Consider the following 16,563-nt stretch of genomic DNA (forward strand, 5'->3'; position numbering starts at 1 on the left):
TTTTGGTGTGATTCCCAACTTCGAGTCAGCTCGAGCAAGAGGAGATGAATCCCACTCAACGTTCCCCAAACGCTACGGACCGAGAGGACCTGAGGACACTCTGACCTTCCTCATATCACAACCAGAGGAATTAACAGGCAGAAAAAAGACAATTTTGCGATGCCATCGTCCCCCATAGCTCCTCAAGTGCTGTTGGCCAACGTGTTGGGGCTTCCTGAGGTGGTTGGGTGGACAATGCATTGCCAAGTGGCTGCTCCAAACGTAGAAACACTCGCCCCTTGGAGAAGGGACAGCCCAGTGTCCCGCGTCCTCGCCGAGGTGTGACAACCTTGAAGCACTCCCCCCATCCCAAATAAAAAAAAGGATGATGTTATGCTTTAAACATCTTGGGTTTGATACTTCGGGCAGAAAAGACGACTCTTGTTTTGGTGTGATTCCCATCTTTAACATAGCTTGGCAAGAGGAGATGAATTCCACCCAATGTTCCCCAAACACTACAGACCAAGAGGACCTGAGGACACTTTGGTCTTCCTCAGATCGCAACCAAAGGAATTAACGGGCAGAAAAAAGACAATTTTGCGATGCCGTTGTCCCCCCTAGCTCCTCAAGTGCTGTTGGCCAATGCGTTGGGGCTTCCTGAGGTGGTTGCCTAGACAATGCATTGCCAAGCACTGATCCGAACATAGAAACGCTTGCCCCCTGGAGAAGGGACAGCCCGGTGTCCCGCGTCCAGTGCTGAGGCTCCATGGCTTACCCTTTTTCTTCTCTTTCGCGGTATTACTGGCATAACGACCCCTTTTCCTCTGGCAGTAATCAGAAACCACATGAGAGGGAATATGATGAGGATGAGGAAAACTTTTTGGGGATCGAAGGGAAAACCCTGCTCTGCTTCTGTGCTGGCATTTTGATTATTTGTCTCATCTGCTGTGCTCGGGTAAGATATTATTTAATTCCATGTTTTCTGCTGACACCTGCTGGCCCTTAGCAGAAGGTTATTGTGGGCCTTATACAAACCTTTCTTGCCTAAAAGGCTTTTACAGCCTTGGAAATTGTTATTATTTATAACTGTCTCATGGGATGATGTTTGCTGTTAGAACCGGTCTTAAATCTTCAGGTTTAGGTAACCGATTGTATCTCTCCCAGTACCCTTCCCATCCCTTTCTTGTTATTACCAGTTACAATTCATCCATGTGCTTCCTGTCCTAAAACACAAAGCTACAACACAGAGTATGTGGTGTGTTATAAACACGTGTGACTCCAACACGCAAAATCTGGGGACAACCCTGGGAAGCTGAAGGTCTTGGTTTCTAATTTAAGTAAATTTGAGTGGGAAATAAGTGGTTCCACTACAGTGTTACTACCGCTGCAGATTTTCCAAGAAATCAAAATGAGGGTTTTGCTCCTAAAATGGTGCCAGTCACATCCACAAATGTGAGCCATGTATTGAAATCCCTACTTGTTCCTTATCCAGGGCGTTCCCAACGTGCCTTGTGGGTTAGGAAGGTGGAAATAATCCATTACTTAGAGAAATAATAGTTCTCTCAGCAGTAATCCAAAATAAATTGTGTTACAGCCAATTAACTGTGATCATCCAGGAGATGAGTTGCAGGCGGAGCCCTTTGTCATGTCGGTGTTAAAGGTCTGGCTTGAGAGGATGAGAAAAGAAACTTTTCTATCCCAAGGTGAAATATTTACAGGATTTCTGAGAAACATGGGCTTGTTGAGAGTCTCTGCAGAAATGGTGAAGGTGTGGGGCTCTTCCCTCCTGGCTGCATTTTCCTGGGCTGTGAGAATTAGCATTAAGTAAGGAATTCATGTTTGTATGTTGTTCTAACTAACAACCTCTGTACAATGCTTTTTTCTATTTTTTCCTGAAACAGATCCTCCATAGAGTCCAAGATGAAAGATCATGTTCTGACAAAAGGCAGAGCAATTCAAAAGGTAAAGATTTTGAAGCTTATGCATAGGGCTCAAAAAAGCAGTTTAGAAGGTGCCTGGGACCCCATGAGAGAGCAGGAGATGATGCAGAACATAAGTGGAAAGGACAAAGGGGACAAGTGGGGCAGCAGGAACACAAGGAGAGCTCAGTCCAGCACAGGTCCTCTCCCCTTCCCTCTCCTCCCTTTTCCTACTGAATTGCCAAACACTTTTTTCGAGAGGATGGGAGACGAGTGGAAATTCAAGCTGTGGGCTTGCTTACCCTTCCCGTGTGATAGGAGAGACTAGTACAGTGTATCTTCTTAAGAATGTTTTTTTAGATGGAGGCAAAAACAGAGAGTCCGGACTTTACCAAAAAGGACTGACCTCACCTAAATTTGATGACTTTTGAGGCCTTTCTAGTTGGCAGGGGGGTTCAATATCCATTCTGTCCCCCTCAATGACAGCACAGGCAAACTGTCTTATTGTTCAGCCTGGAGAAGGCTCCAGGGAGACCTTATTGTGGCCTTTCCATACTTAAAAGGGCCTGATAAGAAAGATGAGGACAGACTTTTGAGCAGGGCCTGTTGTGCGAGGACAAGAGGTAACGGTTTTAAACTGAAGGAGGGGAGATTCAGGCTGGACATGAAGAATTTTTTTACACCGAGGGTGGTGAGAGCCTGGCCCAGGTTGGCCAGAGAGGTGGTGGATGAACCATCCCTGGAGACATCCCAGGCCAGGCTGGACGGGGCTCTGAGCAACCTGAGCTGGTGCAGATGTCCCTGCTCATGGCAGGGGGGGCACTGGGGGAGCTTGAAAGGTCCCTTCAACCCAAACTATTCTATGATTCTATGTTGGTACAGCAATTTTAAGCAAGATGACAAAGTTTGTTTAGATGAGATTCATTTAACCTTTCACTTCTTAACGTGTCTCCAGGATGTCTGTGATTCACTGCAGCACAGGCTTTAGTGTGCCAGGGCTCTGAGAACGCTAATTGCCCTGACAGGGCTAATGTGGGGCCTCCACCCACGCACCCTCCGCCCCTTGGTGCCAGCACTGCATTTAAGCTGAGGCCATTTGTCCTGGTCCTCGTTTGAGCTGCAGTCGGTGCACGATGGACTCGTAGTTCTTGACATCCTGGCTGTGGACCTGCTGTGTGACTTACCTGAGGATCTGGACTGTGACTGTCCCTGGTCAGTGCCACCAGACCTGCTGTGCTCTCTGGTGGGGCCGTTCTGCTTGTGGTGAGCTCTTTACCCACCTCCTGCCTTGCTATCACCTTTGGCTTCTGGCTTGCTGTGGTTGTCAGCCTCTTCTCTTGCAGCTCCCCAATTTGCTCTGGTGTTTTGGGCTCTAAGCTGAACACTACGGAGACTTTTGGCCTTTGCAGGACTTCACTCATGGGACTTTGTGGTTCAAGGCTGATTTCCAAACCCTGGACCTTGGGGCTACAGCAGGAGGTCATAGAATATTTTGAGTTGGAAGGGATCTTCAAAACTCATCTAGTCCAACCTCCCTGTCATGAGCAGGGACATCTTCACCCCGCTCAGGTTGCTCAGAGCCCCGTCCAGCCTGGGATGTCTCCAGGGATGGGGCATCTATTAGGAGTGGGTACAAAGGTTTGGGTTTCAATTCAGCTCCTTAATTGTAATGGGTGGAGGCCACAGATGAGGCTGGTCAGGGCACTCGGAGCTTGTTGGCATACTTTAGCCCCTGACATCATGTTTGGCGGGATCTCTTGGCAGTCTTTAAATCCATGTGGGATGTAGCATGAGTAATGAAGCAAGTTATAATTGTGCCCTAAAATTAAGTTCTTCCTTCCTGTTTTCAATGAGTGAATCCACAGGAGAGGGAGTGGACCGTCTGTAGGTTAATTAGAAAATGTTGAAGCCCATAGGTGAGATTTGACTTCAACCAGAATTACTGTAGTGCTAGAAGCAGGAAATTCTCACGATGGTTCCTGTCTCTTAGGATAAACTCGCATTACCTGATTTACATCGAGGGGAGTGGAGAACTTGTTTCCCAAGGGCTATTTTAGGTTAAATCTCAAAGACCCAGGGACTCGCAGGAATATACCTGCCTGCAGAACCTATGTTCTCCATAGTCTGCCCCCAAGATACAACAGCTGCAGGATGACTAATTCCTAAATGTCAAAACAGGCAGAATCCCTGCCTGGGGCTCCTTTTGTTCTCCAAAAACATGAGGCCTGGCCTTACAGAAGACTTGCTTGGAGTCATGTGAACCCATGAGACAAAGTCACTGGCACCGCTGTGGAGGGGTAGGGTGGGAGCGGAGACTGGGGGAGACTTCCCAGGGAGGTGCTGACGAATGTTGGGAGTGGTATGGGTGCTATCATCCGGGGATCATCAGAGGCTTCCCTTCCTGGGTGTCCTGAGGTTGATCAGAGTAGCTGAACCATCTCCCTTCTGTCCCGTGTTAGTTCACAGGAACCCCACCTGCAGTTCTTGCAGCAAGGTCAGCACCTGGCTCAGCACCTGGCTCTTCGGCAAAAACATTTTTAATGAGACGGACGAAAAATGTGTCCAACAGCCCTCCGACTCTACCTGTCATTCTGGGACAACTGCAGCCAGGTGTTCCCACAACCAAGAGAGATGGTTCCCAAAGCTCAGCCAGGACATTGCCCGTCGCCGTTACTCCTTCAACGTAGATAATGACAACTCAGATATCTGGGCACCTTTACAGAAGGTCAAGGAGACGGAGCCTATTCCCCAAGGAGTGAGACGTAGACAGAGTCCAGCACAGGAGCAAAGGGACCCAGAGAGCTACTGGTTCAGAGACCAACCCTCTGGACATTGGAAAGCTGAGAGGAACAAGCAGTGTCTGTTCCAGCCTGTGTCACCTCTTCCTGAGAAGGATACTTCGTTAGAAGAGGATATCTAGCAAGTCTGTCAAAGGAGAAGAGCCTAGCTGCAGAGTTGAGTTCCTCTAAACTCCTGTTCACTAAAAGCTTTTTTCCTGCTCCTACTTTACAACTTGCTTGCATGCGAATCTTGCTGCAACCTTAATTTGCTTGGCTGGATCTGTATGAAACCTGAGGATTGGAGGAATGCTAGTGATTTCAATAAAGTGTGGATTTAAACTATCTGGCTTATATCTGGAAGTGTGTAACTTGTATATAAGACTGGATGTGTAGCATTGCCTTGTCCCAGTCTATGAGAGACAACTTGTTTCATAGCGAGTAGGACCCAGAGTTCCTCCTTCAAAATAATCACTCAAATTGAATATTTTTTTCTGGAATGAGATCTTTCTTTTGGCTGCCTCTTTGTCACAAAGAGCGAGCTACTAAAAATCTACAGTGGGAGAAAAACCCACGACCAAGAGTTGACTGGCAGAGCTCCTCACCCCGTTAAGAGTTTGGGTAACATTCAGTTTGACTCTATTTTCCTCTGCATAGAAAAATGTGTCAAAGGACACCGCGGAGCTTTGTGGGCAAAGCTTTGAAAACAATTCCTCCCTTACAGGTTTGAATGTGTCAGTGGAAATTTTTTTTTTTTTTTTTGAATGTGAAACTACCTCGTAAGCTCTGATAAATGTGAGAACTAAGTCACATGGAATACAGGTATGTTTTGTCTGAAAAGGGGTTTCTTAACAAATCCCATATAAATTCACCTTTGCTAGGCTGAGTTCAACCTCACACCAAACATGAAGCTGATTTTGATCTTCGGTGCCCTCTTCAGGGCTTCCTTGTGCCTGGAAACTTTTGTTGGGTGAGTTACGCTTTGTGGAAGACCTTTCATTTAAAGCTGTGCTATCCAGTTGTTGTTTTTCGTGATCTTAACTTTACAAGATCTGCTTGGGGCACATGCTTTGCTTTTTTTGTTGACTGACCTGTCTTGTGGCTTTGGTACTCCAATGTTTAAAGGAACCTCTCTCTCTAGTTTCATTTGGGTTTTCCAAGGAGAAGGGTCTAGCTGCATTGTTGAACTCCTAAATTCATGTTCACCAAGGCTTTGTCTTGGCTTTGACTATACTTAGTGAACAATCTCGAGCCTTGATCTGGAGCTGAACCTTGCCATGAAGCTTGAGAGCTCAGCTTGAGAGATCTGGTCTGGCACAAAGCTGAGCTGAAAGACCAGAAACAGGCTTGAGGTCACTAGTTTCCCTTTGGTTTTGAAGTTTCTTGTGTCTCTTTAAGTGCTTGATCCTCTTCAGAGCCTTTCTAAGCAATTTGAATTGTTATTTCCAACCATTATCTGTATGTTGCATTGCAAAATTATCTCCTTCTGGTGTCTTTTCTCACAGCCTTGAGACCGAGAAGATGATAAAAAACATAATAGATACTTACTGAAATGTAGTAAGTGAGCACTACATTCCAGTGAGTAAATCTGTATTCGAAGATGTAAGAATTAAGAATAAGAAATAATATACATAATTTACTAAAACGCTGGGATTTGTGAAGCCAGAAGAAACTATTGTGATGATTTAATCTGGGCTCTGGCATAATTTAGACTGGATTCTCAATGAATTCATCCCTCAGTCACATCCAGTAGCTGTGGTTGATGAACCTCATCCCTCCACAGAGGAATCCATTCCAGAAATACATCTTATGGTGGTGGAGAATCCAATAATAAGTTATTAATGTGGTAAAGTGCCCCCAGTGTTGATTTAACTGGGTCCAGCAAAATAATCTTAGACCTCAACTGGCCAGACTGAGGAACCTGCTGTTAATGAGTCTCTTCTCAGCAGCTGAGGCCAAACTAGTAAATAAACACACACGACTGAGCTCATATGCCAAGTCCCTTGTTTACCTCAGTTTAAGATTTGCTTTCCAATTCTGCAGTTATTCGCATCTGTTTGCTCTGAATCATCTCCATTTTTCAGTACTGCTTGCGTTCTGTATTTGAATGGGTTCTATGTTTTTAGTGATCTAAAAACCGCTCAGAGACTGTACGTCGTGATCACTGGATGTTGGAAAATGCTCAGTCTAAATGAATCACTGAGATTACCTCTAGAACCGGTGAAGCGAGGCACTTCCAGACGGTGATTCATTCCACCTGGAATGGTGCAAGTCACCCCCTGATGGTATCAGCTTCTGACAACGCGGGGAAGTTTGTCAGCTGTCTTTTGATTAAGCTGAAGAAAGGTTAAATGAATCCCACATTTAGTGTTTCCTTTGCTTTGTTGTATAATGTTCCCCAAACATCTGAACATTTGCAAACTCAACCGGAATATTTCTTGCTCTGCAAGTTGTTGACAAAAAATAAGAGATGGAAGAATGATCCTTGTAAGCAATTAAAAACTCATCCACTTGATGTCTTGTTTGTGATGAAATATTAAAATTGCCATTTAACTAGTTAATAGTGCACATGCAACAGGCTGGCACTGCGGGTTGTGAGTTGAACTTTTGGGTGACACTAACTCAACCGCATTAAAGAAGTCCATACTGGCTGGTAACACTCAACCCACCAAATTAATGATGTTAATAACAAGCTGGTTCAACCAGGCCTTTTTTGTGACCATTTCTGAAGACCTGATGTTTTATTGCAGGCACCAGGTTCTCCGAATCAAGACAAGAAATGAGGAAGAGGTTAAGCAATTACAGCTTTTGGAATCGCTGGAACACCTTGAGGTACGTTGTTACCACAGAGGCATTTTTTAACGTTTCAGACTGGAGTTGGACTTATCAGGGTGGGACTTTACATCTGATTTGAAGGGTTCATACCATGCTGTGGCAGGTGTTTGATCTGCAAGTTCTAGAACCAGCTTGGAATTCCGGAGTGCTTGCATTCATATTTTTTCCCTACTGGGTTTCCAGTCATATTTGAACTGATCTGCTCTTAATCCTAGTACCAGAAAGCTTGTCTTTAAAGTGGAGGTGCTAATGTTTTTGTACTTGTCTCCCAACGTCATGGGAGGAATTTATTAAGTTAGAGTCTCCGTTCTGTTGAAGCAGGAAAACACACTATAAAATTCTGGGTTGTTACTATTCTTATTGCCATTGGTGATAATTTTTATTATCACTTTCTTTAAAAACATTGATTTGAATACTATAGAAATTAAAATTTAGAAAAGCTCTACCAGGGGAGAAATAAAACAATGGGTTTCATATTACCTAATACTGTAACATGGAGCTTTTCTTGAAACTATTTCTGGTAAACGGGGAGAATAGTAAAATAATCATAATACGAGACTAAAATTTCCTCTTGCTTATGTGACCGAAGCTCTGAATTCAGTGAAAATAAAGATCCTCCTCCTGCGGATCTTTATTTTTTTCTCACATTAACAGACACAAGGTTGTGGTGAGGCCAAACTAAAGAATGGAGGGTGCTGCAAGCGTCATGGGGCACAATACTGCAGGAATTGATCACTTTTGGGGAAATCAGCATTTCTAAAGCTTTAGAAGAGCTGTTTGCGGAACGCTTTTCCCACACCCAATCCATTTTCCTTTCTCTTTTCAGCTTGACTTCTGGACAAGTCCCTCCACCTGTGCTCTCCCTGTGGATGTGCGAATCCCCGTTAACAATGTCCAAGCAGTCAAAGCCTTCCTGGAGTCCCACGGGATTGAGTACTCCATCCTGATCGAAGATCTGCAGGTGGGCAACATCATTAGCACACAATTAGCTTTTAAATCCTGGGGATATAAATGGCGATTCACAATCTGACCTTGTTCATTAATTTACGGACTTTTGTATACTCTGTTTGCCATGAGGTGCCCCCCTTATATTTCATAGAATCATTTCAGTTGGAAGAGACCCTCACGATCATAGAGTCCAGCCATAACCTAAATCTAGCACTAAACCATGTCCCATGTAGTCTGTGGATTAATTTCTCAAAGAGGGTGTGTGGATCACTGCTGCACTGGGAAGCTGTGGAGATCACTCTGCAGATGTGATCTGAAAACAAGTTGGATATTGACATCAATACAGGCTCCACAGGGCTCCTGATGACCCCTGAGGAATTTCATGTGGTGTTTTGGCCTCAGATGTTTGGGAATTACAACACTGAAGTTACTCAGAATTCATTAAGCTCTGTTAAGAGCGGCTCTGGATTGTAATCCAAAAGCACTGTGTGAGAGAAAAGTCACCCCCTTGGGTGCTAATCCAACATTTCTTCATGAGCAGTAATCCCAAAATGGCATCTAAAATAGCATTAACTCAGCAGAAACACTGCCTGTTGTTTTATTTGTTGGGTTTTTTTTTTCTTTCTCCAAACTTTCCAGTGCTATTCTTACCAAGCATTTAAAAAGTAATGCTGAACACTTCAGGCTAGACATGAGGAAGAAGTTTTGTATGCTGAGGGTGGTGAGAGCCTGGCCCAGGTTGGCCAGAGAGGTGGTGGATGAACCATCCCTGGAGACATCCCAGGCCAGGCTGGACGGGGCTCTGAGCAACCTGAGCTGGCGAAGATGCCCCTGTTCATGGCAGGGGGGGCACTGGAGGAGCTTTGAAGGTCCCTCCCAACCCAAACCATTCTATGATTCCAACAGTGGTTTTCTTCCCCGCTTCGCTACAGATGCGTTTGGCAGAAGCATCTGTTTGCTCAGGATGTGTGGGAAGTCTGGGGCTGCAGCCGGGATGCAGTGCACAATTTCATTATTAGAGATAAACATTTGGGCAGAAGTTTGCAAATGAAGCAGGCTTTTCTCAACATTCGAATGGCTTCTCTCAGGTTCTCCTAGATCAAGAAAAGCAAGATATGGCCGACAGTCAACAAAGAGAACGCGCCAGCAGCACCTTCAACTATGGAACTTACCACTCCTTAGATGCCGTGAGTACCTCGGCTTTGGGGGGAGCGGATTCTTTTTTCTGGCCTTTTTTCATGCTATCTTCAATTGAACATCCTATATTAGGGTGTAAAATATCTTTCCAGCTTCTTTTGGCACATGGTTCTGTTTTTAAATGTATTAATTTTGTGGTCAGCACAATGAGCCAACGCTGTCTCTGACAGAGTGTTGGAACAGGCAAATGTCGATCATATTTTTTCATAAATTCTGCAGAGTTCTGGCAAACCCCTTCCTTCTGACCCTCAAAAGAGATTGAGAAATAAATGTATCTTGAAGTAGGGAAATATAGGAAGCCAGTAGCCATCAAGCAGAGCAGAGGGAAAGGTATTTTTAAGTTCTTAGAGAGGGTTTTGAATTTGTTCCTGAAATAAGTAGATCTTGACGATATAGCTGTGCTTCCTTCTGCTTTGTGATGTTAGGAACAGCACTGACTATAGTGATCTGAGGTCAGATGGGGCTTAAAGAGGCCTTAGTAATGAAGGCAAAAGGAGAAAAAAGTAAATTTCTTCAGGTCCTACAATAGTTCTGGGCAGTACTGTATATAAATGTAACGTAAATGTCATAATCACTTTACATTTCAGATTTATGCAGAATTGGATCATCTTGTGTATGAGTACAGTGACATTGTCAGTAAGTTCGAGATTGGGAGATCCTATGAAAACCGACCTTTGTACGTACTCAAGGTATGACACATATCACAAAATGTGTGCACACACGTGTGTACATATGCATTATAGATACAGCATAATTCAGTCCAAAGCCTCCCAGCCTATACAAAATATTATTGACTAAAATATAGCAGCGAGAGTTTTAAAACTTTGTTTCATTTGACAGTTCAGCACTGGAGGAAGAAACCGTCGTGCGATCTGGATCGATGCCGGTATCCATTCCCGAGAGTGGGTTACCCAAGCGAGTGCAGTATGGATAGCTAAAGAGGTCACTCCAAAAATGCTGGATTTTTCATTTATCTTGGGAATTCCTCTGACTATTTAGAAGTATAGCACACCTGTATGTGTTTGGCCAGCTCTGCTAACTCTCCTTCACCCCTCTCAAAACACAACTGACTCCAGAGAGAATATAACAGCTGCCCAGACAAAGAATTGAAAAATCCTGTGTTTTATTAGAACAGCTGGGCAAAGTTTAGGTGGACAAAATGTGAAATTGTTGAGGACTGCAGGGTTGATAGTTATACAAATAACCATGGACTTTTTGAAGATTAGTTTGCTGCTTCGGTCTGCTGACACAGAGGAACACCGTGTGGTTGGTTACCTTCCACAAAAGTGCCAAAACTTGCAGCTCAATATAAATGAACATTTAAATTCTGCTGACAACGACTGAGCCACCAGAGGAGTGCAGCACAGTTTTGTACCCCCATCTCAGACTTAGTGCCAGCATTGGCTCATTCTCCAGGACAGGCAGGAGAAAATTTTGTTGCCTTCTTCCATTAATGTCCTGTCTTCAGAATAAACTAGGAAAATAGATTCATTGCTCCATCCAAGCTCCAAGTCTAACGAGGAACAGTTATGGCCAGCAGATAATTAATGTTTCTTGTCTGCCTGCCCTGGAAGCCAGACTTGCTGCTGAACCTATGCAGGAAAGAAATACGCTGATAATCACAGTGTGTCGTATTTTCTTTGCTTAGATCGCCTCCAGCTATGGGCAGGATCCATCCATCACCTCTCTGCTGAACAAAATGGACATTTTCCTGCTGACAGTCACAAACCCTGATGGATACGTGTTCACTCACACCACAGTGAGTAAAGCATGCTGTGTGTCTCAGCTGATTTAGAAAGCTGCCGTGCTCTTCCAAGTAAACAAGAAATGTGGGGGAAGTAGGCTCGGAAAGTCCATTTCTTAATGCTGCAAGAAGGAGTTACAAAAGATTTGAGCAGCCAAAAATACTAATTACTTGTCTAACCCGGCTTAACCCGCTGTAAATTCACCAGCCCTTCGATTTTTGTCCATTGACCCATTGCAGCAGTCAGCCCATCAGAAATAACTTCAGATTCATGCCCGGGATCTCTGCTTGGTGAATGGCGACTATTTCTGGGTAACGGTTTTAATGCAAGGGCCAAGATTTGCTCCTTTTCAAAGCCAGAGTGTGCGTTTGTTTTAGAATCGCATGTGGCGGAAGACCCGCTCCAGGAATCAAGGCAGCCTGTGTATTGGAGTTGATCCAAACCGAAACTGGGATGCAGGTTTTGGAGGTAGGAATAAAGTTTCTGGATTCTGCCTGTCACTAAGAAGAAAGTTCCTTTTCATATTCCCAGATCCTGTTACAAGGGACCATCCATTGCCTTAATATGAAGCATTCAGAAAGAAAATGGTCAAATAGGATGGTAGTTGTATTTTGTAAAGATAATTTTGTATCGATTAATCGCCAGTGAGCACAAGATTAAGGCAGTAATCTCTATCATCTCAAAGTCCCTTGAGTACTTGTAGCCTCATCTAGGTGTTCCTGCTCCGGCAGGGGGATTGGACTTGATGATCTTTTGAGGTCCCTTCCAATCCCTAACATTCTGTGATTCCGTGATTTGTGCTCCGTCACTGCTGTTTGAGCATTTATCAGCACTTAAGGCCTTGCTTTGGCCGAAGAGCTGTTCTTAGGAAAGCCTGGCTTTGTGTTGGTCTGCTTTGGCCTTCCCTGAATTCCAGTTCTTGCAGGTTTGCCTTTGTTCCCTCTGTGCACCAACAGGTCCTGGCGCCAGTAATAATCCCTGTTCCGAGTCATACCATGGACCCAGGGCCAACTCTGAGGTGGAAGTTCAATCTGTTGTCAACTTTATTGAGAATCATGGGAACATCCAGGCCTTCATCACCCTCCACAGCTACTCTCAGCTCCTGATGTATCCCTATGGCTATAAATGCACTCAACCAGCAGACTACGTGGAGCTGGTGAGACATTACGACTTGGCTTCAGCTTCCTCTGTTCTGTCCAACTGGCTTTCCGTACTCCAGTACGACAGTGAGATATCGGGATACAAACAAGAGGTTAAACTCTGACCATCTGCAAGAGCGAACAAAAACCCAGTGCAATGTAGTGCCTTTAAAAGAGAAATTTGATTGTGTGCAAACATGTGTCATCCCCACCCATTCTCAGCCCTTTTTGCTCATCCATTTTTCCTTTTGTAATAATTTCTTTGGGGCAATATGGATCTCACAATCATAATTTAAACAGAAAAGACCTCTGGAGGTCTCTAGTCTAACCCTCTGCTGAAAGCAGGCAGGCTTTGGAGTCAGAGCCAATTCCAAGGTTGGATTGAGTTGTTTAGGGCCTTGCCCAGCTGAGTTTTGATAGAATCATTGAATCATTTTGGTTGGAAGAGACCCTCAAGGTCATCAAATCCAACTGTTACCCCAGCCCTGGCACTGCCCCATGTCCTGAGAACCTCATCTCCGTCTGTCCAACCCCTCCAGGGATGGTGACTCCAGCACTGCCCTGGGCAGCCTGTTCCAATGCCCCACAGCCCTTTGGGGAAGAAATTGTTCCCCAGATCCAACCTCGACCTCCCCTGGCGCAACTTGAGGCCGTTTCCTCTGCTCCTGGCGCTTGTTCCTGGGGAGCAGAGCCCGACCCCCCTGGCTCCAAGCTCCTTTCAGGCAGTTGTAGAGAGTGAGGTCTCCCCTCAGCCTCATGTTCTCCAGGCTTGATTAATTGTTTTGATTTGTTTTGCTGCTTCTGAAGACAAATTCCGCAGCTTCTCCAACCCCTCCCAAAATTTCCCCGCTGTCACAGGGATTTTCTTTTATCCTGATACCTAAATACCCTTGTAGCAATTTGTTTGTTGCCACTCGCCCTTTTCCCTTACACCTCCAAGAAAATCCTGGCTCTATTTTCTCCACGACCACCTGTTACGTAGCCGAAGTGAGTACAAAGCCGACCAGTGACTACTGGAAGATCTCCAATTGCCTTGAGTTTTTCTGGTATCTCTTGAACCTTCTCTTGACAAGACAGTTGGTGAGATGACACACTGGATGGTCAGATATAGAACCTGCTATGATTTAATTCACCTACAATGTCACTTCCCAAAAATACTGTGGAAACTGTGAGTGCTGTCACTAGTATGAGTCATTAAGAAATTGATTGATTTGGCATTAATTTATTGGGGGAGGGTGAAAGATTGGAGATTTTGTGAAAGATAGTGGAGATTTTCCCAAGTATGGTTCAGACTGGTGAAATCTTAACATTTTGTCTCATTTTCGGACTCGTCCTTCACCTTCTCGTCTCTAGGATGCCTTGGGAAGAGCTGCTGCCAGTTCCATCCAGTCCCTGTATGGCACCACGTTTACAGTGGGGAGCATTTGCAATACTATCTGTGAGTATTTTACTAGTCTGAGCTTTTATGGGCTGTCCCAGGGCAACAGTCTCTGTCCTCCCCACAGGGTCTCTCTCTCTCTCGGAAGCAGTGATGACTCTGTAGAGAAACACCACCAGTCAAACATCAGAGCTGAGTGTTGGCATCAAAATCTAATATGTGTCCTGCACTAATATAAAAAAAGAATCATAGAATCATTTTGGTTGGAAAAGACCCTCAAGGTCATTGAGTCCAACCATTAACCCATCCCTGGCACTACCCCGTGTCCCTGAGAAGCTCATCTCCATGTCTGTCCAACTCCTCCAGGGATGGTGACTCCAGCACTGCCCTGGGCAGCCTGTTCCAATGCCCCACAGCCCTTTGGGGAAGAAATTGTTCCCCAGATCCAACCACAACCTCCCCTGGCGCAACTTGAGGCCGTTTCTTTCTGTCCCTGTCTCCCCTCAGCTCCTGTTCTCCAGGCTGAACCCCCCAGGTCCCTCAGCTGCTCCCATCACACTTGTGCTCCAGCCCCTTCCCCAGCTCCGTTCCCTTCTCTCAACTCGCTCCAGCACCTCAAGGCCTTTCTTGGTGTGAGGGGCCCAAAACTGCCCCCAGGATTGGAGGTTTGGCCTCCCCAGTGCCCAGCACAGGACGGTCACTGCCCTGGGCCTGCTGGCCACACCAGTGCTGGTACCAGCCAGGATGCTGGTGGCCTCTTGGCCACCTGGGCACACGCTGGCTCATGTTCAGCCACTGTCAACCTGTAGCAGAACTGAAATCACTCCTCTGTTCACCCCTCTGGCTCTTCTCCCTTTCTCTTTCAGACCAAGCAAGTGGAGGTAGCATTGACTGGAGCTACGATTACGGCATCAAATACTCTTTCGCCTTTGAGCTGCGAGACACGGGTCGCTACGGTTTCCTCCTGCCCGCCAGCCAAATTATCCCAACTGCACAGGAGACCTGGCTGGGTCTGAAAGAAATCATGGAGCACGTGCGAGACAATCCCTACTAAAAGCTGGGGTGGGAATCTGCTTGTCTGTACAGCAAGGTTATAAATCCTTTTCCCTTGGTGTGGTTGTGACAGCACTTGGCTGAATAAAAAGGCCGTGTGCGTTCCTCCTACAGCCAATACATGTCTGTGTATAAAAAGCATTTAGCGCTTGTCTTGTTCACTGCGTCTTTGTGCGCATGGTAGACCTTTTAGAAGATTTTAAGACACAGTCGTCGTCCACCTCAAGGAGACACAGTAGGAACAGTGACAAGGGGAGGATGGAAGATGTGAGCACTCGTGTGGCTGTTGAGATGTCAGAGTGACCTCCGGTGAGGCGAAGTGAGCAGGTTTTTTCCCACCCAGAGAAACAAGAAATCATCTGAGGGTCTTGCGTCAGCACAGAGGGTGAGGAGAGATTAAATGTAAGAGCAGAAGGAGGTTCTAGGGAAGGAGGAGATGCTCATGGCTGCTGCAAACTGTCCTGCCTCATGTCCTCTGCAGCTCCATCTCTATTAGTCAATGCAAAATGTATTTTCTCACTCTTAGCAGCGTTTGGTACTTCTGCAAAGCCCCTTGCAGCAGCCCCCTCCTCACAACCAGCCCTGTCAGCAGTGCAGAAACTGCATGACCCTGCCGTACACTCCAGTAGCATCTGGTGGCTGTTTAGAGAGGACAGGGAAGAATTTCTTTTTTCAGCTCCATGTTGCTGATTTTGTTAAACTTGGAGCTCTGGCAGAGCTCGCTTTTGGGGGCAGAACGGGCCGGTGTGGAGAACCTGACTTTAAGCAATGTAATTCAGGCTGTGAAACTTCACAGAAGGAAATTAAAGGAATTTAATTTCCTTTAATGAGCCTCAGGACACTGCCAGGCCACCGACTGCTGGTGGGAGGGGGAGGTCTCCTGGCCTAATGTCCTCAAATATTTGTCTTGCCCATGCTCAGAGGGAGGACAGAGGTGGGAGGACACCCACTCTCCTCCTCACTCCCTCAAGAGCCTTCCTCCCTCATTCGGTTGTTCAACCTACTAATTTCTTGCGGATTAAGAGCAAACAGCTCACGGCCATGTGTGGGAGCCACTGAGGGATCAGAGATTAGCAATCCCTGCTGCTGTTGCTGGGATTATCAAGTCTAACAGGTTTATCTTGATGTCCTGTGGTGCCCCCAGCAGCTGGGGAGTAAACTCACTCCTCCGTGAGCTTGGCAGTAGAGAAAACGCACCTGACACAGCGAGAAAAATGTTAGTTCAGACTCCAAGGAGGCTTTTGGCAGGGAAAAGAAGGTGAAGGTGCAGCTGAGGCTTCCAGAAGAATCACGTGGGTTTGGTTTTGGATTAAATGGAGATGTTTTCAGAAAGCAAACCTGAGCACAGGGCAGCTGGTGCTCTCTGCTCGTGTCCCCGACCCCTCTGCTTGTGGTCCCGTCCGGTGGCACCTGCTTCCCAAACTGACCCAGGCTTCCAAAATCCCGTCCTCCAGCTGGTGATAAAAGCCACAGCTGGTAAAACCCCAAGGTTTTACCCAAGGCACACAGTTGGCTCCTGGATCCAGCTGAGCTGCTGCCACCGGAGCAGGGACCTTATGACAAATGGTGACAGGAGCTGCAGAGCCTGAGGAG

The 16,563-nt window shown here is 45.9% G+C and overlaps 1 protein-coding gene across 1 annotated transcript; it reads left to right on the forward strand.

Annotated features, from left to right (window-relative positions):
- Window positions 1-839: 839 nt before the first annotated feature.
- Window positions 840-14,971, forward strand: LOC135996908 (carboxypeptidase A2-like). Its single transcript, XM_065649210.1, is given in 13 exon segments — window positions 840-934; window positions 1,881-1,941; window positions 5,557-5,645; window positions 7,426-7,507; window positions 8,337-8,471; window positions 9,547-9,645; window positions 10,243-10,344; window positions 10,496-10,597; window positions 11,304-11,414; window positions 11,778-11,868; window positions 12,357-12,556; window positions 13,893-13,977; window positions 14,784-14,971. Coding segments are annotated over 13 exon segments (1,440 nt in total).
- The last annotated feature ends 1,592 nt before the right edge of the window (window positions 14,972-16,563 follow it).

Source organism: Caloenas nicobarica, chromosome 1 (genome assembly GCF_036013445.1).
Source record: "Caloenas nicobarica isolate bCalNic1 chromosome 1, bCalNic1.hap1, whole genome shotgun sequence".
Taxonomy (NCBI): domain Eukaryota; kingdom Metazoa; phylum Chordata; class Aves; order Columbiformes; family Columbidae; genus Caloenas; species Caloenas nicobarica.